Below are 23,463 nucleotides of genomic sequence, written 5' to 3'. Positions count from 1 at the left end.
AGAAAAAAAAAGAAATACTTGCCAAATAAAGAAGTGGAATTGATTTCCTATCAATAAATTGTGGTTTCTGACAAACCAATCAGTTGTTCCTTTCTAATTATCTGACACTGATAGCTTCAGAGAGTTCACGTGAACTTAAATGCTACATCTCAAAATCTGAGATTAGCATTAAAGTTCACACGACGGACAAACTATTAATAGGCAAGAGGTAGACATGATTTACATAATTTCTTATTCGTGGTCTACCGAGATCTAGCTGTGCCTCACTATGAACCTGAGAGATTATCAGCGGCTGGACATGTGGTTTACATGGGCAGGAGGGAGCAGGGAGTCCAAGTGTCCCAGTCTCATATTACCCCTATCATCATCACTCGGACTGTCAAACTCTACCAAATTACAACAGGTGCTCCACTGTCCTGATTCTAGTCTGGGAGTTGTTAGGCTATAAACTTTTTTGTTTTTCCAATGACTCTCACTTTTCTATTTTCAATTTCAGAGCTCATGTGATAACCAAGAAACACAGCCAAAACATGAGTGAAACTAACACCAAAGCTGTGAACTCCAGCAGCAGAAAAATGAATCACCTCAGGACACCTCAAACACTATATTTCCAATATATAAATAGTTCAAGTTGGTGTCATGTAGCAGTGTTTTGTTTGGTGTTGAATATTAACTAGGGTAAAGTTAAGTGGTGACTACCTCTTCCAAGTGCATGTGGTAAGAAATCTGAAACCTCTGCTCAACTAACAGTAACACTGAGACTTATGACATAAGCTAAGATCACATTATTATATCAGCATCAATGAACTGTATTGTCTGCAGGTGTGGATCTTTTATACAGTCATACGGTCATTGGGTGAACAGCAAAATTTGGCACAATAAGTGTTTTAGCTTTAAGTACAAACCTTACATCTTTGAAATTAAACAGCCATGATTTTAATAACAATGGAAGTAAGAAATATTCAGCAGCACAGTCTCGCTGAGGAATGAGTGATATGTGCTTGATAGTGGTGGCTGCGTGCTGCAGAGTTCAGTGTGTTTACATGTTCTGTTTGGATGCTAATCAGCTTTTCCTGTTAAAAAGATAAAGAGGAACACCCAGATCTAAAAACAGCATAACCACATAAACCTCGCTGGTAAATACACGTATACATGACCTGTTAGTTTTCACAACAAGTTTCATGAGACTGTTTAGATTTTACCCTACAAAAAACCTCTAATTGCTGTTATTCTAGGACAAGTAATCTAGGATGGGATCGCAATTTTTCAAGTCTGTTTTAAAACAACAGTCAGGTGCCCAAATGAACACTGAAACTGTTTTTTCTTGCCATAATCATTCCTCCTGTTCATACTGACCATTAGAAGATCTCTTCATAATGCACTTACAATGTAAGTGATGGTGGACAAATCCACAAGCCTCCTTCTATGCAAAAATGTATTTAAAAGTTTATCTGAAGCTAATATGAAGCTTCAGCCGTCCAAATAAGTCAAATCAAGTAGATGTCTTTCAACGTTACAGTCTTTTTAGTGCCAAAGGCCCTCTTTTTGTTACTATACTTCCACTACAGCTCAACAGGGAAACACTGTTCGAGGAAACACAAAGAGGGAATTTGATTCTAAAAAGACTGTAAATGTGGCAGATATCCACTTGACATGACTAACTCAAGGCTGCTGAAGACTCATATAAGCTTCAGATCAACTTTCACTTACATTGAAAGTACATTTGAAGGGGATCTTTTAATAGCCAGTATGAACAGGAGGTATGACTACAGCAAGGAAAACTTCTTTCAGTGTTTATATGGACACCTGACTAATGTTTTAAGACACACATGAAAAATTGTGAACCTATCCTTTAAACTATACTACACATTGAACATTAAAATCATCACATTTTAAAATCTCGTGTTATGACATCATATAAACTCAGAACTAGCTATTTGTCACACTGGACTCTGGCTTTTACAGCAAATAAAATTGTGTGCAATTTCTCTTGAAGGTGCAATAAAACCTGATATTAAGTGAGACAAAATAGAATATGTATTCTCTTGAATGAAAAATTGAACTCATTACCAATTAATAACAACCCTTTCTTAATTTAATACACTCAGATGTTTTGCTGCTATATAGTCTTATATTGGGTGGCTAATTATGTTTGCAAACACTGACATTAGTTGGTTCCCTGACTTTTATGACTCCTCTCTATTTGTGTGAATAAGAGTGAACGTGGGGTGAAGTTTAAGTCAGCGGCGCGAATTAAGGCCAGGGGCGACTGTGAAAAGTGAAAAATCTGCTTTTCCAAGGCCATGTGAGTCCAGTGCATTTAAAGTATGAAGAAAAAAATGAGAGGGGTGTCATAGAAAATAACTAACAGAAGTTAGTTTTTAAATCAGAGAGCTGTTACACAAAACAGTAAAGAAACACTCCACACACACAGTTGGTGTGTAGGTTGATAGCTACAGCTAATGCCAGTGAATTCCACCAAATAATGTGAGGGGAAAATTCACATCACATCCAGTTCAGAACATGCACTCAAACTAATTTATCATTTACATTTAAATGTACTATTGTCCAATAACTGCAACAGTGGCCACTGTTCAACAAAAGTTGTCTGTTGATGAGAGTAAAAAACTGCAAGTATCTTAAAAAGCTGATTGATAAGCCAGACCCTTGTTTATAGTACTTCATACAACCTCAGTACTGACAGTGACTGAGGCCCGACTGATACAAAAATGCTGAAAAATTTTGACTGTAGACCCCTTAAAGTAACAATACATGTGTTTGTTTGTTTTTGTTTCAATACATATGAACTCAAATTGACTAGATATTACTACTTGATACTGCCTTGAAATGGGTGGACCACATTTCACAGTACATTTGACTCACAGGGTAGCAGGTGTTACTTATAACATTAACGATGTCTGTGTTCTATTCTTGTGTCCCAGTGAGCCATGACAGTGTGGCAGTGAGCCATGATGCACAATACTAAGACCCTTAAACTGAAGCATCTAAATGGAATTAAGCCATCATTCATTTTATTATTTACACCTGAACTAAATTACTAAACAATTAAAATTCTTAGTACTTGATCTCTTTTGTTTTCCTGTGTCACACTTATAATATAACCCAAGAAATATTCAAATTTGCTGTGTTTTTTCAGGCAGAATGGAAACTATGCAAGATGGGTGGGATCATAAACTGTCCTCCAGTGGTAGATGCCTTCAGGAATTTCAATTGGTCTTAATTGCTCTGCTGTTCCTCCCAACCAGAACATTTACCCAAGCAGACAAGTCCACACATCTGTACTACAGACAGGACAAAAAGGTAGGTCCTTTTAACATTTCCTTATGGATATTCTTGTTTTCTGTTGATTTCTGTATTACAGAGACAGTTTGTAACTGTGGACATCTTACAACAATGATTTAAAGTGTTAAAGTGTCCTCAAGCTTGACCAAGACACGATGGGCAGACAGATTACAGTGAAAGTTAATGAGGGTCATTTAGCTGTCTCAACTACTTCCCCTAACAGAGACAAGCAGTGCCCCTGCACAATGCGCTTCGGTTTTACTAAACCTTTAACGTCTTTTTAAAATAACAGATTGAGTATGATGGAAGTGAAGGTGTCTGTGGACGGCGTTCCACGTGTGGTCTGTGGAGTTACGGAGGAAACAACATGCCAAGAAGTGGTCATAGCGTTGGCTCAAGCCCTGGGTATGTACCCATACTGTGTTTATGGCAATACATACTAATAAGATTTACTGCATGTTCTGACATGTTGAAGCTGACAACCACATTGACATCCTTCTCTTTAGGTCAGCCTGGACGCTACACGTTACGGGAGAAATTTAAAGACTTTGAGAGGTGCATGACACCCGATGAACACCTCCTGGAGACTCTTGAGAAGTACGGTGAACAGGCCAGGGAGGTCCAGCTCACACTGCTCCACAACGGACCTTCAGTCTGGGATGAAATGACCAGAACAAAAGTTGGCAGACACCAACCTTGCCCGCCATTGAGGAGAAAAGAAGCAGGCACCAGAATGCGGCGGGGTAGCGGTTCACTAAGTTTGCATCGCCGAAGCTTGCCGCCATTGTCCTGTTTGAGACAAGAACCTGAGCACCAACAAGAGGATGTGAAAAGGCCTAAAAGAAAGTCTTTGACACTTATGGAGGAGGCCTGGGAATGGCTGGAGAGTCTGGGGAAAGGCAAGGTTTACAGTACTGCCTGTGATAAGGAAAGCAGTAAGAAGACTGATAAAAAGAACCGAACCTTGTTGGATGTTTCTCTCACTGTTGACAAAGATAACTCAGGTCGAGGCAGTAAAAGCAAAGTCAGAGGTCAGAAAAGTTTGAAGTCAGACTTGGATCATCAAACATCCTGCTGCATGGGAAGTCAGACCAGAGGTAAAGAAAGCAAATATTCCAAGAAAAATCAAGGGGTAAAATCTGATAACCTATCCAGTTCAAGCTGTGCTACAGCTGAAGATGAGAAAAATAATTTAAGAGAAACCATAATATGTCAGCTCAGTTGTTTGCAAGAGTTACAGGACCAGATAGCACGAGTAGACAAACAGATTTTAGAGTTTGAGGAACTACAGAGGGCCAGACAAGCTGAGCAGGAAGCCGAGCAGAGAATGAATGAGGATGAGATGGAGCAGATAAAGTTTTGGGAGAATGAATTAAAGGCAGAGGACAGTTATGAGAGAGATCTGCAAAGTCAGTTCCTTGAGATGAGGGCCAAGGCTGTGGAGTGCAAGACCAAGCTGGAGGACTACAAGTGCAAAATGCAAGGACTTGGTTTCTTTGCCACTCAAAATGTTGTTCAAGAGGACTCAGAGATGGTTTCAAAAATGGGGGCAAATGATGTCACTGAGATTTCAGTTGATTCACCTAAGGACCGAAATCGGCGACGATCTGATTCGGACGGAAATGTAAATATTAACAGGAAGTTCCTGCCCAGAGAAGACTTCAACCCTCCTTCTGCTCTAGTTCCTCCCAGTCAGATAAAGGAGCGACGGCCCACAGGGCCCACCGAGCTCAGGGAGTGGTGGAGACGCTGGTCTGAATCCCAAAGCTCCAAATCACAGTCTAAAAAGAAGGTGATACATCGCTCTGAGCTCACTATATATCTGGGCAGTACCAAAGTTTAGTCAAATTAATAGAGCAACTTGTGAAGAAAAACACATAATAAATTTAATGAATGCTTCATTGTACTCCGGTTATGGAAATTTAATTTCTCATGTTGCAAGATGCTGATTCTCCTTAACTTGGACTGAGTGTTTGTATCTATTGGTCACTGTATGTACAGTATGTGGTGGACTCATGTACACATTAGCCGTCTTCCCTTGGATTATCCACTCCAGTGATTAAACTGGTTCCATATCAGAAGTGCGTCCCTGAGGTACACTGAAGTCAAAATCCAATTTACAAGAGGAAGAGTCTCCATAACAAACATTTCTTCAAATTCAAGAAAAGCTTTTTTTTTTTTTTTTACAACAATTTTAAACTAACAATGAAAATATTTACAAATTTTAATTCCATATTTTAAATTTAATATCAAATTACATTAGCAGGTAGGGTTCCTTGTGCACCTCGAGTATCCAACCCATGCAGTCTTAGGTTTCAGTGAATTATGGATCATATTGTACAGTACGTCATACCCCAACTGGAAGATGTTACTGCCTTTGCTTCATATAAATTGGAAATGTGGAATTTCACTTTGTTTCACTCACCTGGGAACTTCAGGGATTCTGCTCTCAATTAGAGGAAAAATGACACTTATAAAGGACAGTAACATTTTAAATGGAAATGAATGGGACTGTGTGCTGTCTGTGAGGACGAGCAGAGAATTAGCCCCAAAGAAAGCGGATGGACGTTAACATGGACATTGGATGATGTATTTTAAAATTCTCTGTAATTGAAAAAAATTCAAGTACAACTGCACACCTCAGCAGAGCTTGTGTAAGTATTAATTTTGGAGGGGTGGGGGTGGACTGAAAGCATTAACTGAGCTTCGTATCTGGAGAATAGAGTCTTTCATCTGCTGAGTAGTTAAGTGTTTTTCTGTCGAGCACCATCTCTGCTCAGTCCGAGTACGCATACGCACCTTTAACCTTTTAACAATCGTTGGGAAATTGATGGTAATGCAGACAGCAAATGTCCTTTTGTTAAATTAGCTTATTTCTTGTCATTGAGTGGACAGTTTTTGAAATGCATCACTGGTCTACATTATAGAAGTGTTTTTAAAATTTCTTTATGCTTTAAAGATTTATGTAGTTTAAAAAAATGACTTGCAGCCTTTTCCTGAAATAAAAGAAATACAAAAACAGCTCATGATTTTCATAAAACTTTAATTCAATTGTTTCATTCAAGACCATTAACAAAAGTACATAAGAACCTCTGTACGTGGTTCAACTGAAACCCAGTGATCTCCAAAGTTGAAATTAATTTAGTCTGTAATGTAATGTGCAGAGGCATAACACCCACCATGTCTCCAGAGCACAACAATTGATATCCTGATTCTTAATGCTTGCTTTTTTTTTTTTTTAAACTGAATTTATAATACTTTCACCATTTTTTAAGTTAAATTTGTTTTGTTATATCTGAAGTTTGAACTTTCACTAAGAAAAAAAGCACACATTACATACAGTATAGTTCAACCCACAGGTTTGGGATGCATATCAGTATTATTTCTACTAGAAAAGAAAGCCACCCTAAGATTGTTCTGAATATTTTGGCGGTTGGCTGGGAACAGAGGATACATTTTTTTGTTGTTTTTTTTCTCCATTTTATTTTGCTTGTAGTTTTTTTTTTAGGCACCTTATTCTTACTTAATTCAATATTAGCAGATTGAGTTTCAAGGGAAAAAAGCAAAAATATGTGCAAGAAAAAAAAAAAAAAAAAAAAAAAAAAACAGTATAAAAGAACTGCAGATATAAGATGCCACAAGGAATTCTGCACCTGGGAGACATTGCTTAAGTGGAGCATGTGAATACCAAAAAGGTATCTAAAGGCTCCAGATTGGTGAAAGTAAATCCCATTAGATTAACTACTTTGACATTCACATACATCACACACACATACACACCATGCTTTCACTTAAGCTCTTCAGTAAAGCATTTTAAAACTGCTCAAAAAACGGAGCAGAGAAGAATCCTCAGTTTAAGCTCGCACATATGAGAAATAGGATCCTCCTTATGGAGGGAACTTTGCTTTGCTTTATGTGTTTTGTCGGAAAGCATACGCTAGTGGAAACTTGACAATGAAACCATTTTAAGTTTCCATGGGTAAAGGAGCAAAAATATACGAAAAAAAAAAAAAAAGGAGCAGATGCTCAAAGACATGCCAACAGTCACGTTCATTCATCCAGGCAAACTATTAGACAAATAACAGGTGCAGAATTCCAGACAAAGCAAAAATAAAAAGATAGGGACATAGACAGTCACACAATCATCACTCTGATTTAGAGAGACAAGGCCCTCAGAAACAAATACCTCCATTACACACTATAATCACTTCTAGGATACATCACACACGCACACACTCAGATATCCCATGTACACTGCAGTGTGGAACTCAGTATCAAGTACATCATACATGGGAAGGCAGGGAACTGTGGAATGAGCAAAGTTCCCTCGCAAGTATTGATAAGGACAAAGATTACACATGCCAGTTACTGTATGTGTGCGTATGTTTTGTGTATGAGTTGGTGTGTACAAGCATGTGACAAATCAAATTCCCTTGTCCCCTGCTGTTGCCCTTTGAGACAGCATCCCACCAACACCAAACAGGGCGGGCTCTATATTGCTCAGTCAATGACACCAGGCTGGCGAGTCTTGCGCTCCACATTGAAGCCCTGAAGAGGAGAGGACATGCATAATTAATGTTGAGGCTTACACATCATGCAAATCCAAGTTCAACAGTATTTTAATACTAATGCTACTAATAATAATTGAATTTAATGGTAAAGTTTCAGGAAGGAAAACCTAAAACCCGAGTCTAGATAAAACTGAACATTCCCCCCAAAAGCTGTTTATAGAGTAGCTTTTATATTTGTCAGTTAACAGCTGACCATCAAATCTATAAGCTAAATATTGGTTCTTGTAGCATTTTAGGTATAAAATAAATTGCTTGAGGAGCCAACACTGATGTTATCGTAGGTCACATCTGATTAAGTGCAGTTAAGGTTAATTCTTAATATCTCTGGTTGTATTAGGTCATGGTGGCCAATGTTGCACATCAGTGAGCAGAACTAGATGCGATGGCAACATTACAATAATGTATGCATTAATGTGATTTGAAGGTATTTAATTCACTGAATATACAAGATTTCCAGTACATCTACCAATATAAATTATTAACAATCTAACAATTTTGAGTTTTGGCCTACATTTATTGGACTACACTGCCCATAGGGTACCACAAACTAATATCTAAATTGTATCCAAAGCTATGGTTCATCAGACAGTAAAATTAGCTACTTCTATTGCACTGACAAAATGTGAAAATGTGGAGAAAAAGTGGTGATAGTATAGTCTTGTTTGTACCTTTGAATTGTCAGGACCACGGGGCTGTCTTACAATGACCAGCCGAGGAGCACTGGCGTCATCAAGGGTGATGCTCTTCAGTCTGTTCACTAGGCGGTCAGGACGCGGAGTCACCACTGGTTTTGGCCCCTCACTGTAAATTTAGGTGCATGATGTGCATTCAAAAATCAACATTGAAGTTTGACTAAACTTGTTGGCTACATACAGTATGTTTAACTCTTTCAAGTGACTTAAAATGAAAATTATTAGTCTTAAATTACAATTGAGCCAGTTTAAAATCTAAACCAGGTTCATCACCATTCATAGTGTCTTCTGGGATGCTCACCTGACTCTGCGTACGTTGCAGGCACTACATTTTCCTGTGCGTTGATTGAGGACAACTGAGAACTCCACCTCATCCCCGGTCTGGAGCTCCAGGCCATCCTGCACTTCTTTTACATGGAAGAAAAGCTTCTTGCTCTCACCTACTTCGTATGTGATGAAGCCAAACTGTGGAAAACAAAACAAAACTTTCTAAATTGGCGGCGCTTCAATCCAACACAAACTGTGCTGTAATAATGAAACTTCAACACTGATACATGTGATTTAGAATGAAAAGAAAAAAAAACAAACAAAACTGATCACTACCTGGTCTTTGACACACTCCACCATGGCTCTACGCTGGGGGACCACATTACAGGCCATCTTCTGTCCAGTCTGAGCTATTGTGCAAACCTGGAACTTGACAAGTTCTCCTTTCTGTAGACAATCGGCCTTGTTTGCCATGCCCATGATTCCAAAGGGATAATTCTGACCTTTAGTTCCACCTGAAACAACCAAGAAGGGAGGAGGGGTGGTATCACCTTATTTTTTTCCAGGAAATGAGTGTGCTTTAAACATTGGGTCTACAAGTCCCATCATAACTTGACACCAACCTTCCTCTGTGATTTCAATAAGCCCTTGGTATTCTGTCTGGGACGGGTCCACACTGCGTAAGGGACGGATGACTTTCCCCATCATCACTGTTACACCAACATCCTCACCAACGCCGTTCACTAAAAGAGGATTTCACACTTTTATTTGTAGGCATTCCAACTACTATAACATGTCAACAAACACAAATATGAATCGTGTCGGTGAAACAGCTGAAAATGAACTATTTGTACCTGCAGCCACTTTGGTAACCTTTTCAGCACTGACTTTGTTTCCTTTTCCCTTAGAAAGAGTGTACTCCACTGTGTCACCAAGCTCCAAGTTCTCCAAGTCTCCACACATTTCACTGAAGAGCAAACAGTGATATACTCAGACTTTGATAGAAATGAACAGATCTTTGGAAGCTGTCAATCAGCAACTACCTAAACCCCTACCTGTAGTGAAAGAAAATCTCCTGGTCATGATTTGCTGTCTCAATGAAGCCAAAGTTGTCCTTCAGTGTGGCAACAAATCCTTGCAGTCTCTTGGCATTGGAGGCGTTTCGGTTGAGGACCCTGATGGAGACTGCACTCTGCTGGCCTGTTCTCTTCACTTCATTGATGGAGAACTCCACCTAGAGGACAAATATATTAACAAGTCACACATAGGGTAGACAATAACTAAATCACTGCTGCAAACAGAACAGATGGGCTATATTAACAGCGTTTGATCTTTTTAATGAAGAGTTTACATATTTTTGACCCTTTGCAGCATTTTTATTAAATTCTCAAGCAAAATTACTGAGTGCTGTATCACTCAGTAGATACCTTGTCTCCGACCTGTGGGTGACATCCTCCCTCCAGGTCCTTGCCATGGTATTGCACAGTGAGCTTCACTCCACAGTCTTCATATGCAATCACTCCTTCCTCAGATTCCTGCAGAGAGTGTAACAAATCAAATATATTACCTTCAATTAATGAGCATCAGTGCTTAATGCAGCTGGCCGCAGACAGGTACAAACCCTGCTGACAATTTCTCAGCTAACAAATCAGTCCTTGATTGGGCTGAACGTCTCTTCAGTGCTACAACCATTTTTCAATAAAACTGGTGTGAGCTAGCAATGCCTCACACTAACATGGGCTTCAATGATTCAATCAGATCAGAGTGATTTAAGAGTATGTAGTATATTAGAAGATGGTGTGCAGATAGACTACACAAGCGTATGCGAGACACCAGTGTGTGCAATGCATCATTCTGTAGCAGCCTAGTTGGTTAGCATTAGTAGTCTACTGCAACAGCTCTGAGTTACACCCTACAGTGCAGGGCTGCATAATTACCCACCACTATTGTAGTTTCAATTGGGAACAGTTCGGCAATACTTATATATTTTACTCTTTCCTCAGATATTAATCATTTCTTGAACCAATCACAATTTACTGGCATCATCATTTTAGGCATTTTCTCCCAACAAAAGTCTGAAAACAAAGTACAAATTAAGATGACCAGGCTTAACTGGCCACAGAAAATGGCAACACTTGATCACAGAAAATGGAGAGATTTTGTACTTCTCTTACAACAGATTAATCTGTCAGCAATCCAGATGATACTGCTGACACTTTATATTATAAAACATCAAAGATCTTGAACTCAAACGCCAACAAAGGCAAATTAGGACGGAAGGATGAAAGAAAATGATTGTTATTGAACAATATAATATTGTTAAAGACACTGAACAAGCTGTTCCCAAAACCATACTAGTATTCGGGACTACTGTTTCATCATTAATTGTGCAGCCCTACATCTCACTGAATCAGTGATACAAAGTTCGAGTCCATCTTCCTTAGAGAGTTAATTGGTGATCAAATACCATGCCGTTGACTACAAACGGTAAAGAAGGCAATCAGTGGGGTCAGGGGCCTGCAAAGACTAACCTTTTCTACAACTTTCCCCTTGAAAAACAGGAGAAACAGACACCCATTAGACAACAAGTCTCATCAACATTACAATTGTAAATACAGTATTCTTACACTGCATTATTTGTTAGTTATTGACTTTTAGACTGATCATCTAAAAGTTGTTAGGTCTAAGAATCGAGTAATTATTTCTTAGACTTTGTTAGTGTAATATATAAACTATTGGTATGAATTTGTATAACTAGAATAGGTGCGTCTTAATTTATTTGTGAGACTTTATTCATGTTGCTTCATGCAGAAGGTCTCAGTCCTACCTTGTCTTTTTTCTAACCAACAAGGAGCATGAACAGGAAGAGGTCATTGGAGAAGAAAGCAAAGAGGAACATTAGAACTAAAACAAAAACTGGGAGGAGGGGTAGATAAGGTGGGTTGGGGGTTAACTACGAGACTATTGTTTTTGAATGCACTGGGGGTAGATTTATGTACAATAATATTTGTTATAATAATGCGCTATGCTACCTTCTCCTTGTTCTTGTTGGGACTGGCATTTTTGGCGTTCGCTGCCACAATTTCCTTCTCCACCACACCAGCAAAGCGCTGCTCAGACTGAGTATGGAAGGACACAGTGCCCTTGGGCAGCTTCTTGATGCGCACTGCATGGTTCCTCTGAGCTGACAGCATATCCTGCCAAGGACAAGACATTTACTTCAGTTTATTGTTCATAAATAACATTTAGAATGTGCCCACTTAATAACTTAAAATACATAAGTTTGATAACAAGCTTACACACATGACTTACAGGCACAACAGTGAACTCCACTTCATCTGAGATGTGCAGTTGGCTCTCCTCCAGGACTTCACTGAAGTGAAAGAACATCCTGGCATCCCGATCCACACATTTAATGAAGCCAAAGCCATCACGTATAGCTGCAATCACCCCCTAGAATACGATTAGGTGGCGCAAGGTTAAAGTCTGCGACTGGAGTGGATGTCCACATCATTGAGCTTAAGTGAATACCTATATTCAGTCATCTCTCCGATGATGCATTACATAAAATTATTGACCATGTCAATCATGATTCTGTACTCTTCTGTAATCCTCACCATTTCACGAGTCTCCTTAGTGAAGTTGAATGTGTCTGGAAGGATGTCTATGTTGGTAGCCCTCTCCAGCTTGTCTCTGCGGTCGGTGGAGATGTTGAACTGTATGTGGTCCCCCTCCAAAAGGGTCACCTTGGACTTGGTGTCCTTTTCCCCAAATGGCAGCTCCTTGTCACTGAAACCGATCCGGGCACTGATACGACCTGGAAGAGGGTCGTTCTGTGGGGGCAGAAAGAAAAGATTTGTGAAAGTTGTGCATCATATTCTTGGTTAGTGAGCAACAAATTCAACTTGCCAGACTAGTAATCTCCTTACCTGGTTTTTGGTGGAAACCTTGGGAATGACCTTGACGACTGTGCCTTCAAACTGTTCAATGCTGATATCCTCAAAGATGACTGTTCCTTGGGGGAGCAGCCTCACATCTGTGGCTACTTCTTTACCCTAAGGCCACAAGAACACATGATAAACAATTCTGTTATGGAGGAGTTCAGCCAGGTAATTTAAGAGTTACAGAACTCAAAGATGATCAAAAGTGGATCCATCCAAAGTTGCAATGCTTGAAGAAACGTACATTTCTGTCTTTGATGGTGAACTCGACATCATCTCCAGCCTGCAGAGCCTCCAGATCACCCTTGAACTCGCTGTAGTGAAAAAAGATCTCCTTCACCACGTCAGCCCTCTCAATGAATCCAAATGCCTCCTGAAAGACAAAATGGTTCAACAGAACAGGTACATCAACTAACCACTCAAAATAGGAGACCAAAGGCGAGTCTCAAACAAGTTTACTTTGTGGGACCAAAAGAACAAGATTGGCAAATGTTGAGCCCATCATCATTATATCCATCTGTTTGGTGGAAATCATGGTATGAATTGAGATCTAAGTTAGAATATGCTTTGTTACAAACCCTTACCTTTGTAGCACACACCACCCCCTGGCACCTCATTTGCTTTTTCTTCACAAGTTGAATATTACGAGCACTGACTGCACCAGTACTGAAATACAGGAGAGATAAATGTAGAGTGCAACCTGGGAATTAGTGAAATAATAGTGATGCGAAGTGTGTTAAGTGTGTAAAGACTCACTGCTTGTTGGTCTCCATATAAAAGCTGACTTTGTCACCGGTGTCCAGATGGATGTTACCCTCTACATCATCAGGAGTGTAGGTAAGGTAGAACACTTCCTGTGGAAAGTCACACCACTGTCAAGCTTTGTTGAAGGTTGTGGGACAGACCTATTAACCCTAAAACTATTTCATATTGAAGACTAACAATAACATAAAAGAATGTATGTATATGAAGGACAGACAGTCATGTGCTGTCGAGGGTGAAGCGGTCACCTGGTGTAGCTGGACTGAACACATGCAGACTTTGAGCTTTAGACAACATATGGTTGTATATTATTAACATACATTATCATAAGTCATAACGTGGAAGCAGATGCAAGTCTGCATTTAGCAAAACCAAGCCAAGCATGGAACAAATGAGTGTTGTCTGTACGTTTGGGAGGAGTGGAAGGCTGGAATTTCCATTACATTGACATTTGGCTTATCATTGCTCAAGCACGCTGTAATTCGTCATTCGTCTCTTACCCCATTTCTTTCATAGCAAACACTTCCGGTGGGCACCTGGCCAGGAGCAGACTTTCCATCCAAGTGCACTGGGATTGCTGAGACAACCTGCAGAAAAGGAGGAAATTGCAGGTAGAGGAGATTAACATGCTGCCTTGAGAAACTTAAGACTGAATATTCATTGTAATTACGTAGCCCAATTAAACTACTACTGGACATGTAATGGATGAAATGGCTGAATTTTGAATGTCACAGTAACAAGTATATCAAGTTTGACAGATGTGGAGCAGGTGGAACAGGTCAGAGTTGCATGATTTCAGAGAAAAACCTGTATTCACAGTCAGGCCACTTAACAGTCTCTAGCACGTTGATGTCTCCTGAACAAGTTGTTCAGTGAATGAATCAGTATGAGTGTGCTGCTTTGCGGTGTCAGATTGCACTCTGCAGTCAGATTTATTATGTGAACGCATTACAAGACAAGCGGCGTCACTTGAATGTTATGAACTGTACATCACCAATGAGGCAAACAGAAAGTCTTGAATGGCACGCATATGCCTGCTGAGCTCAACTTAATGATGCAGCACTTGGAATCACTGACTCTTTCTGACTCTGACTTGTTTTGTTTGGGAGACTGACCAACTGAGCTATACTAGTTGCTGTGAGCATTCACAGATAAATAAAATACACCCACTGAGCAGTTACATTGATCACTTGACCATATTTGTTCAATAGACATTCAATACCTCCAGCAAACATGCATGCCAGCGACAACAAGCCAATTTAGAATTTAAATGCATTGTAAAGCTTGATGAAAAAAAAGCTGCTTGTTTTTTTGTTTCAATACAGGATTAGGAGGAGGGGGGGTCAAATTTTACAATGTGACTGGATTTACATCCCCTGCCCAAAAAAAAGGAAAAAAAAAAAAACAAAAAAACAATGGGCCATACAATTGTTAAGTTGACAGACAATGACAGAACCAAAAATAAAATGGTGTTCCTTAACTGGATGAATATAACCATGCAGCACAGTAAAGGGATAGGCGTGCAGGTCTGGCCCCACCTGGCCCGAGATGCGCTCCTCTGGCAGCACCTCTGGCTTTATCTTAAGCAGCTTCACTGCTATGGGCTTGCCAGTGCGCCTGTCAGAGGATACCTCAAACTCTACATCATCTGAGGACAGAGAAACAGAAGGAAACCAAACACTTAGCTCACTTAAAAGTATACAAGGACAGATTAAGTTTAGGTGATAAAGCTCAAGTGTTTTTTCCTTTTCCACAAAGAGTTCTGCAGGTTAAGTATTTTTGATTCATTCCCAAGTCCAAGGGCTCTCACCTCCTATTTTAAGCTCCTGCAGGTTACCATTGTACTGGGAGCAGTGGAAGAAGAGACGAGCCTGGCGTTCGGAGCACTGGATGAAGCCATAGGAAGTCAGAAGCTTCTCCACCACGCCTGTCTCTCTAATGCCAGGCCCTGTGCCGTTGGCGTATGCAGTGTGCCCATTGTTATGGAGCATACCTGGGTCAAAACTCATCTGGGGAAGAGGAGAAGCAAGTATTAAAATACAATCAGGGTCAAAATGTTATAGACAAAAACAGTTTAATGCAGTGTTTGATGCCAACCTTAAAAACAAAAACACTTCAAACATGCAGATACAGCACACTTCAGAGGAAGTGGGGAGAAAAAGGCAAAAGTAAAGCTAGATTAGAGCTTTCTGGGGCTATCTGGCCATCAACAGCGGGGAGCACACCATTGATAATGCCTAGACAGAATTTCAGGATGATTCATACCATTCACTGGGGGGGGAGGGGACAAACAAAAGGAAAAAAAAACAAAAACAAAAAAAACCACACTGTGACATTTCCTGGCTGGCTTCCAAGTATCATGCACTAAAACTACAATTCACTCTTTTAGTCCCAAATCATCAAGACACTAGCAAAGAAACGACAGAAATTTCATGCAATTCTGGTTAAAGAGATGTTAAATCTTCCAAAACTGTTCACCTCCCTTTACCAACCAACCTGTGCTTATACTGGAAAACCAATAAAAACTGACTTATCGAAATCTGCAACGATATCTGGCTTAAACTTGTTTTCCACACGACTACAAACCATGCTGTTAGCAAAAAAAATAAAAATCACATAACAGCAGCTCATGGGGCTGTTAAGTCAGTGTGGGCACCGCCAAACATGCCCTCTTACTGATCTCTGATACAAGGGGGTCCGCTTGTGTTTTTTACTTCCAGGGTGGGGATGGCAAGAGACAGAGGAGGAGCGGGGGATAGGCATGGGACCAGTAGAGGTAGAAGGGGCAGAGCCAGTGTTGCGGGCTACTGGCGGTTCAGAGCAGCCTCTTTCCATTTCTGACACTGAGGATAGGACTTGGATATGCTGTTGGGAGGAGGCAACAGCTTTGAAAAAGGAGCATAATCATATTCATTCTTTTTTTTTTATTGTTCTGTTATCCAGATATCACAAATTGTTGTGTGGTTATTACCAAGCCAGCAATAGGGTATAAAATACTGTATCCTCTACTTGACTTTGCTTATCTACCCATATTTCATATGACACCCAGTGTTTACTCAAAAACCAATGTTTCAGAGGCCTACCATATACACACACACACATTTCACAGCAATATATTCCATATTGTTCCTGCGGACAAAGTTTCCACCATTGCTATTTTCTAATATGTTAGGTCATCACAACCACCATCAATACTCAAATATTGTGGGAAATCCTGACACCAAAATACCAAGCAGAAAACCTCAAGACAACTCAGTAACAATGGGTCTGGTACCATGACAATCTCACATTAGGGCATCAATCAATCAATCAATCAGTAGCACTAATAAGTGATTGAAAATGCTAGTGCATTCAGAAGAGAAGGCAGACTAAAATCTAAAAAGATCAACCAACTTCTTTGTGCAGCCAGTTCAGATGAAGTGGTTTAAATGCAGTTTCGCAAATGTTACTCGACGTTGAGTAAAATAAAAACTACTTAAAAAGATGGAGAGAATCAGAAAATGCGAATGACAGGTCAAACAGCGGTGCATCTACAGTGGACAGAGAGTTGGTGATGGGTTATGGGTTATGAGGGGGGGGGGGTCCCAGAGCAGCCTCTTGTATTAGGCCCTGTACTGCACTATCACAATGAGCTACTCTTAACACAAGACAGAACAGATATGTTGGTCTTTACCCTTTAATGTCTTTTAGCACAGAACATTAAAGACCTAAATACACAGGCAGCATACCCGTCTAAACATTTGGTTTGGTTGCCCGTGCAGTGATTTCTCTCAACATCTGTGTTTTCATCATCAGTTTTCACAGTGACCAACTGGTACGTAGTTTTAAGTTTAGTACTTTTAATGTAGCCCAACATGATTTGCCCGTGTCATTGCCCGACTAAGATTCCATTGGATTAAGATGGGAAAGAAAGGGGGGGGGGGGGGGGGGATGGGAGGGGGGATAAAAAGGCACTTCCAGGAATTGTGAAAAGCGACAAATTTCTGCAGTCTTATCAATAGAACACCCCTCAGCCTGCAACAATATACCTGAGCAGAGGCTAGTCTCGGGAGCCCGAAAGGGATGAAAGAGGTTAGGCCATTCACAGCAGAGAGATGCAGGGCAGGTGGGTGGATGGGTGTTCGATGGGGGTGGGGGTGGGGCACGTAGAAAAGAGGCGGGAAGGTGGAACTTACGGATCGGCCATATGGCGACAGGCTGAGTCCGACAGGGGAGGTGCTGCTCAGGTCAGCGCTAACAAACGCGGTGGGTGGCGACGCAGGCAAGGTAAACTCAACAAAGCCTTTCCAGGGGCTGCCCATATTTTCCCATAAACTCGGACCAAACTTGCTTGAGCACTTGCTGAACTTGATTACTTGTTTGAATTTTTTGCTTGACTGTTAAGTACTATATTTATGCAACCACCCAATGATACACCGCTGGATGTCTGCAAGGGTGAAGAGAGGAACAAACATAACGGGTAAGGCAGATAGGTCAGCCAGTGTGTCAAGTGTCACAAACAAAGGAAAAGGGCTGTGGGCTTTTATCCCCCAGGGAGGGAGTTGAAAAGGTAAAAATCAGGGAGAATATGACTTGAAAACGACAGAATAGGAAAAAGGTGCGGGCTGGGTGTGGGTAGGCAATCGAATCTTTCTCAAACTAAATTGAATAACCAGTTTAATTGTTTGGAGGTGGTGGCGGTTCAGTTTGAGGAATTCCCAGCTGACTTATTTGAAGTTAAAAAAAAAAGAAGTTATCTTTAGCAAACGGCAATGTAGAGGTCACTGACATAACAAAATCCAATCTTAAACTTGGCATCAATTATTGCACTCATTCCACATTAGATCATGTGCTACGAACAATGAATATACAAGATTTATTTATGACAGAGCATTGCAGCAGCTGATTTCAATAATATTCCTGCTCTGTTTGAGGGCATGCTAATCAGTGAAATCAGCTGCTACAAATTAATAATCACTGATTGATGAGGCAACAAAATCCAGATAATGTTTCAATACAAGCCATTTTAAAAATGGTAGAGCACATGTTGGGTGTTTTTTTAATCAAACGAGGAGGACAAATGCACTGTTATTTGTGTTCAGTGATTAAAAGAAAACAACCTCTGCATTGCTGCCCAAAATCTGCAGCTGGCCAAACTGAATCAGAATTTAGTGTTTCACAATCTGTGTTTGTACATCTGGAAATTAGGGTAAAGTGAAAATAACCAATTACAGTTGCTGAATTGAACTGGAATTCCAATATAATATAGTGTTATATCCAAATTCTTAAACCCCTTGCAGGGAAAAAAACATTCAGCATATTGGGGGAAGTAAATCATTCAAAATATGACAAAATCATAAGTGACTAAATTAAAAACTTCAAGAGATACAGTTGACATTAACATGACAGGTCTCATGTTATGAAGGGACAACGAGTGAGACCCACCTTTATTAGTCGTCTTGAATCTTGTGATTCTCAGGATCTCGATGACTATGCAGTTCCTGCAGATCTCTTCACGCACACAGTTGAACACACACACACACACTTGTTACAGGTTTCTGGCACAAGTTCTAGATGGTTGCATAAAGCAAAAAAGGGGGAGAAATCTAGCGCAAAAAGGCAAACGCAGGTGCAATAACACTGCTTAGAAAAAAAATACAATGAAAACAGTGGGAGGAGAAGAGGGAGGGAAAGATGGGGGAACTATGGGGGAAAAAAAAAAACTAGCAGACAGCAGCCCACTCCACACCCCGGTGGTGAGACGGTGGTGTGGTGAGGATGAGGAGGGCTAGGAGCAGCGTTGGGACGTGTGCTTTGTCAAAGCTGTTGAGTAGGCACAAACTTCTGGTTTCAGATCAGTTATTGTCTTCTCATAAAATGCTTGGGCATTGGATTGCTTCTCTTCTGCGTGTTTCAATTGGGCTGATGTGTGTCTTCTTTGGCCGTTTCAGGATGAAGTGATCCTTTTTTTTTTTCCACGTGTCTTCAGTGTTGCAACTTTGCTTGTTTTGGGAGGTTTCTCTTCAGTTTCTTTGTTATGATCTGAACTTGAAGCAGTTGCGGATGGTACAAAAATTCAGTTCCGTTTCACTTCATACTGTTGAGAAAAAGTAGATTTGGTTAGCTGAGCAGAATTGATCACTTTGATTTCATCTTTTGATGATCAACAACAACGTCATAGATCAAACCTTTAGATTTAACACAAAAGTCAAGAAGCCTACAGACTGTGCAGTGAGGCAGAGAAATTGAATTACACCATCAACTGATAAGAATTTCACATTCCCTGTCACATGAAAAAAAGTTACAACACTGAGGACTAGTGACCTAAAGTCTTTCTGAGAACACTAGATTCTTTACCCCCAGACTCACAAGTATAAAAATAGGGTTTCCTCAAATGCCTCTGGATACAGCCCACAATACCAGGCAGCTGACTAGATGCAGCAGGCAAGAGCTGTGGATCAACAAGTCCTTGTGCATACCTTCAGTTCAGGCCATGATATTTATGGCACCATTTCTGACCAGGGCCCTCTGTTTTGTCATTCAACTCACAACTGTTTTGCACATTTACTGTACATGTTTAGAGTGCAGGTGAGGCCTACCTAGCAACCAAAATGAATTAAGTTTGAGTGTGTAAATTTTACTTAATTTAGTTAGAAACTCAGAAACTGATCTCCATCAGTAGGTCAGAGCAGAGTGTTGTTGACCAAAATACACTGCTTTGAAAACAAGTAGGGTGAACCATCCAGGGACACATGATATCTATTCTGCTGTAACTGTGTTGCAATGATTCCTAGTACATCTGCTTATAGCGGGTTAAAATATCATGTTGTAAAAATGATCATATGGAGTTCCTTGCAGTAGAGAGAGGCAGGGGGCTTTTCTTGAATGGGCCTCCTAGGTATTAATATCCAAATGGCAAATCCAGATTAACCAACAAACACAGTTGCGTTTTGTTTTCATTTTATAACACTTGGATAAATACTAGACCCGCAGGAAGTAAAGCGGTACATCCTAGTGGTGCTACAAACAAAGAAGTCAGTTATCCAGATGGATTGGTTAAGTGGGTTAAAGGTTATGAGCAATGAACAGACACGACTCTTCTTTGAAAACAACCTTGGAGGGCACAGGCTTTTCTGCTCCCCCTTTTTTTTTTAATCTTTTGGTGACGCAGAAAGTGGGGGAAAAAAGCCGTCCACCCACTAAAACACCAGCACCGATTGGTCGTTTTCGCACTTCCTGATGAGTATTTAACTACAGTTTCGCTCGACAATCATTAAACAAGAAACATTAGGAGCTATACAGTCTGCCCCAGTTACGACAGAATAGCTAATAAACCCACGTAAAGGGTCTTCATCACGACGGTGCCACTCCTCGTCTGGGCCCGAACAACAACCACTCTGACAGGAGTCACCATGTGACTTCCCAGCAGTCCGCCATCCTCAGCTGGAGCTGCTAACATGGCCTGATCCGGATCCAACACGTTGCGGCATGCAACGCTATCGAAAACGTCACATCTAGCTGGCTAGCCAGCTAATCCCTAAAAACACGTCAAACTCTTAAAATGTGTACTCCAGCGATCGAGGATGGTTTACTTTTCGGTTTTTAACGTGTTTGTAGGTCACAATAGCACAAACGACCACCAGTTAAAGCATAAAACTCGTTGTCTTAATGACCTTGTGTGGGCAAACAGGACCACACAGATTAGCATCTCGCTAACGCTGTGGTCGTAAACAGCCAGTACCTGCGGGCGTTTCCGACTGTTAAATGAAAATTAATTCACTGCGACAATGTCATTACGACACAAGTTAGCTCAGATTAGCCATGCGCTTTTAGTTATTTAGTTGTTGTGGTTTCTGGCGGGTACGTGGCTTTGAGTGATCATAAAGTTCACGGAAACTACCCCCAATCATTGTTACTCTTCTACAGCGACACAAGCACACAAAGCTCCATCAGCTGCATTTAATGTTTCATGGTTCATTCTTTAAAATGTACACGTTTGCTGAAACTTTTTAAGACTTGTTAACGATGATTTCTGTACCCATGGGACGAAAGAATAATGACTTTCTTATTTTGTTAAAGTGTGTCGTGCCGAATATTAACGTTACATATTAATTTTTAAGACAACAACCGAGTTTGGAAAACGTGGGTATGCAAGTGACTCGCCGACAGAACGACCACACCTTAAAAACATACTTCATCATACGAGCTGTGTACACCTGCAGATAATCCAGGTCTAAATAAAACTGTCACCAGCTGAGTTTGTCCTCTTTGTACACAGATAACGGTGAAAAAATAACGTTACCGGAGCTAACCGCACGAGGACGGGACAACAAAGAAGCTGCCACAACACAAGCTCGAGCTCAATTCTACTCAATTACTGCATCTGTCACTAAATGTTTTAACACACCAGTTTTACACAAGTGCTGGCTCTTTGGGTACATTTGGGGTTTAGAGATAAATAGCTGTTTAATTCTACCGTTCTCAATGCTAAGCGGCTAACGTTCGCTATGATTTACGGTGAGGAGAAACACGGCTGCCCGCACCAAGGCCCAGGCTCTGCGTACGACTAAAACGCTGGTTAACCCGTTCGATTCTCAAATCCCACTGGATAATAAAGATAAAATGTGTTATTGACACGTCTGAAAAATGGTTTAAATGGTTCTATAAAATAGGCATTTTTATAAAAAACTCACCCCAACAGCTTTCAGCACTGTCACCAGCGCCGCTAGAAGCAGCACGGCACATTACGTAGTGATTAGCAAGCGGCTATCGCGATATTTGACAACGTGAATACGACCAGAGAGCCTAAAAGGAAAGAGCGACCCCCGCCGCACGGCTGCCGAGGAGTAGTCTCCATTGTGCTCCCGAAATGACACTTCGTGTACATTGGGTACATAATAACGAAAATATTTTCTCTAACTCACTGTGTGGGCTCGAAAGCAGACATATAAAAGTCGGCATTAACAATCGGCATTTGTCATTCAGTAGTATCAGACATAAAGATAAACAAAATAAAATAAAGAGATGTTAGTGGGGATAATACAAGATACCCATTATTCTGGAGATAACAAAGGAACATCTACTGATAATAAAATATAATAGAGAGATGTTAAAATACAATAAAGGAATGTTAATAGTAGGGATGATACAAGACAGCCATTAATGTATAAACTAACTAACTTGGAAAAGTCAAGACCCTTAAACCGACACAAATTAGACCCCCATCTGCCAAGGTTTTTGCTTTTAGATGTTTTGTTACAGAAAGTGTATGAAACCCATGACCAAAATAGTCACACATTCTGTCATTGGGATACTGATGGATGGACTTAAATAAATGAAAATAGATTATTCCTCTCTTTGTTTGTGCCCACAAACACCCCGAAGGACCCCTGGACCCTATGAATAACAACATTTAGCAGCGCACTGCACCTTCTTTCTCTCATTGAATCCTTGACAGTGACTGTTCTCCTCCTACAGTATAATCTCTGAGGCCACACGTTGCAACTTGAGGGTGGACTCAAGAATGTAATCCATCGTAGAGGAAATGTCATTTGAGGCCGCAGTGCCTCTCACGTAGTATCCCTCAAGATTTCACAAAGAATTTACACTGTAAAAGAAGTGTTGGAAAGATTTAGGCTAAAAATAGACTATGCTTGTGTTTTTCACAATTCAGATAGTGAACCAATATTTCATTTGTTTTTTTCACTGTGTTCATTCAAATTTATTGCGGTTAGATATGCAAGACGTTATAAAATAGGAAATTGGGTACTAACTGATGTATTTGATGTGATATTATATTTTGTATTCAGTGGCTTGGATAGCAATATATCACTTATGTAATTCAGCTGCTGATCATTCTTGGCAAATTCCTCATCCACAAATCTAAATGGTCTCCAAACCTGCTTTCATCGGTTTACTGTTGAGCTCAAGCAATGTTGGCACCTCAAA

General features: G+C 40.4%; 2 protein-coding genes across 8 annotated transcripts; one reads left to right on the top strand and one right to left on the bottom strand.

The window, feature by feature from the left end:
* The first annotated feature begins 2,981 nt into the window (after positions 1 to 2,981).
* On the top strand, positions 2,982 to 5,209 carry rassf11 (Ras association domain family member 11). Its single transcript, XM_042408759.1, has 3 exons — positions 2,982 to 3,321; positions 3,596 to 3,708; positions 3,810 to 5,209. The coding sequence occupies exons 2-3, from the start codon at positions 3,603 to 3,605 to the stop codon at positions 5,144 to 5,146; spliced, it is 1,443 nt and encodes a 480-aa protein (XP_042264693.1). The 5' UTR covers positions 2,982 to 3,321; positions 3,596 to 3,602; the 3' UTR covers positions 5,147 to 5,209.
* A 1,120-nt stretch (positions 5,210 to 6,329) lies between these two features.
* csde1 (cold shock domain containing E1, RNA-binding) lies at positions 6,330 to 22,292 on the bottom strand. 7 transcript variants are annotated; one of them, XM_042408754.1, is made up of 23 exons: positions 22,209 to 22,292; positions 18,961 to 19,612; positions 17,712 to 17,962; positions 15,347 to 15,545; positions 15,018 to 15,184; positions 14,037 to 14,123; positions 13,531 to 13,628; positions 13,359 to 13,440; positions 13,019 to 13,147; positions 12,763 to 12,888; positions 12,451 to 12,666; positions 12,146 to 12,286; positions 11,866 to 12,030; positions 11,661 to 11,672; positions 11,365 to 11,382; positions 10,261 to 10,368; positions 9,889 to 10,067; positions 9,688 to 9,800; positions 9,457 to 9,576; positions 9,170 to 9,348; positions 8,868 to 9,031; positions 8,543 to 8,675; positions 6,330 to 7,851 (listed from the first exon to the last, which is right to left on the bottom strand). In XM_042408754.1, the coding sequence occupies exons 3-23, from the start codon at positions 17,835 to 17,837 to the stop codon at positions 7,804 to 7,806; spliced, it is 2,610 nt and encodes an 869-aa protein (XP_042264688.1). In that variant the 5' UTR covers positions 17,838 to 17,962; positions 18,961 to 19,612; positions 22,209 to 22,292; the 3' UTR covers positions 6,330 to 7,803. The 7 variants fall into 7 exon arrangements, with proteins under 7 accessions (XP_042264688.1, XP_042264691.1, XP_042264686.1 ...); XM_042408757.1 differs by lacking the exon at positions 17,712 to 17,962; XM_042408752.1 differs by lacking the exons at positions 17,712 to 17,962; positions 18,961 to 19,612; positions 22,209 to 22,292 and adding an exon at positions 16,213 to 16,394 and having other exon boundaries at positions 10,273 to 10,368.
* Positions 22,293 to 23,463: the final 1,171 nt, after the last annotated feature.

The sequence above is a fragment of the Thunnus maccoyii genome, chromosome 4, assembly GCF_910596095.1.
Source record: "Thunnus maccoyii chromosome 4, fThuMac1.1, whole genome shotgun sequence".
Lineage (NCBI taxonomy): Eukaryota > Metazoa > Chordata > Actinopteri > Scombriformes > Scombridae > Thunnus > Thunnus maccoyii.
The sequence above is the reverse complement of the archived record's forward strand: the minus strand, read 5'-3'. Positions and strand labels throughout refer to the sequence as shown.

Coding starts and splice junctions, on each gene's coding strand:
- rassf11 (XM_042408759.1), top strand. CDS start 3,603: ATGATGGAAGTGAAGGTGTCTGTGGACGGCGTTCCACGTGTGGTCTGT. Junction 3,709..3,809: donor AGCGTTGGCTCAAGCCCTGG/GTATGTACCCAT, acceptor CCTTCTCTTTAG/GTCAGCCTGGACGCTACACG.
- csde1 (XM_042408751.1), bottom strand. CDS start 16,371: ATGGAAAGAGGCTGCTCTGAACCGCCAGTAGCCCGCAACACTGGCTCT. Junction 15,185..15,346: donor GCAGGAGCTTAAAATAGGAG/GTGAGAGCCCTT, acceptor CTCTGTCCTCAG/ATGATGTAGAGTTTGAGGTA. Junction 14,124..15,017: donor TGCATGGTTATATTCATCCA/GTTAAGGAACAC, acceptor CCTTTTCTGCAG/GTTGTCTCAGCAATCCCAGT.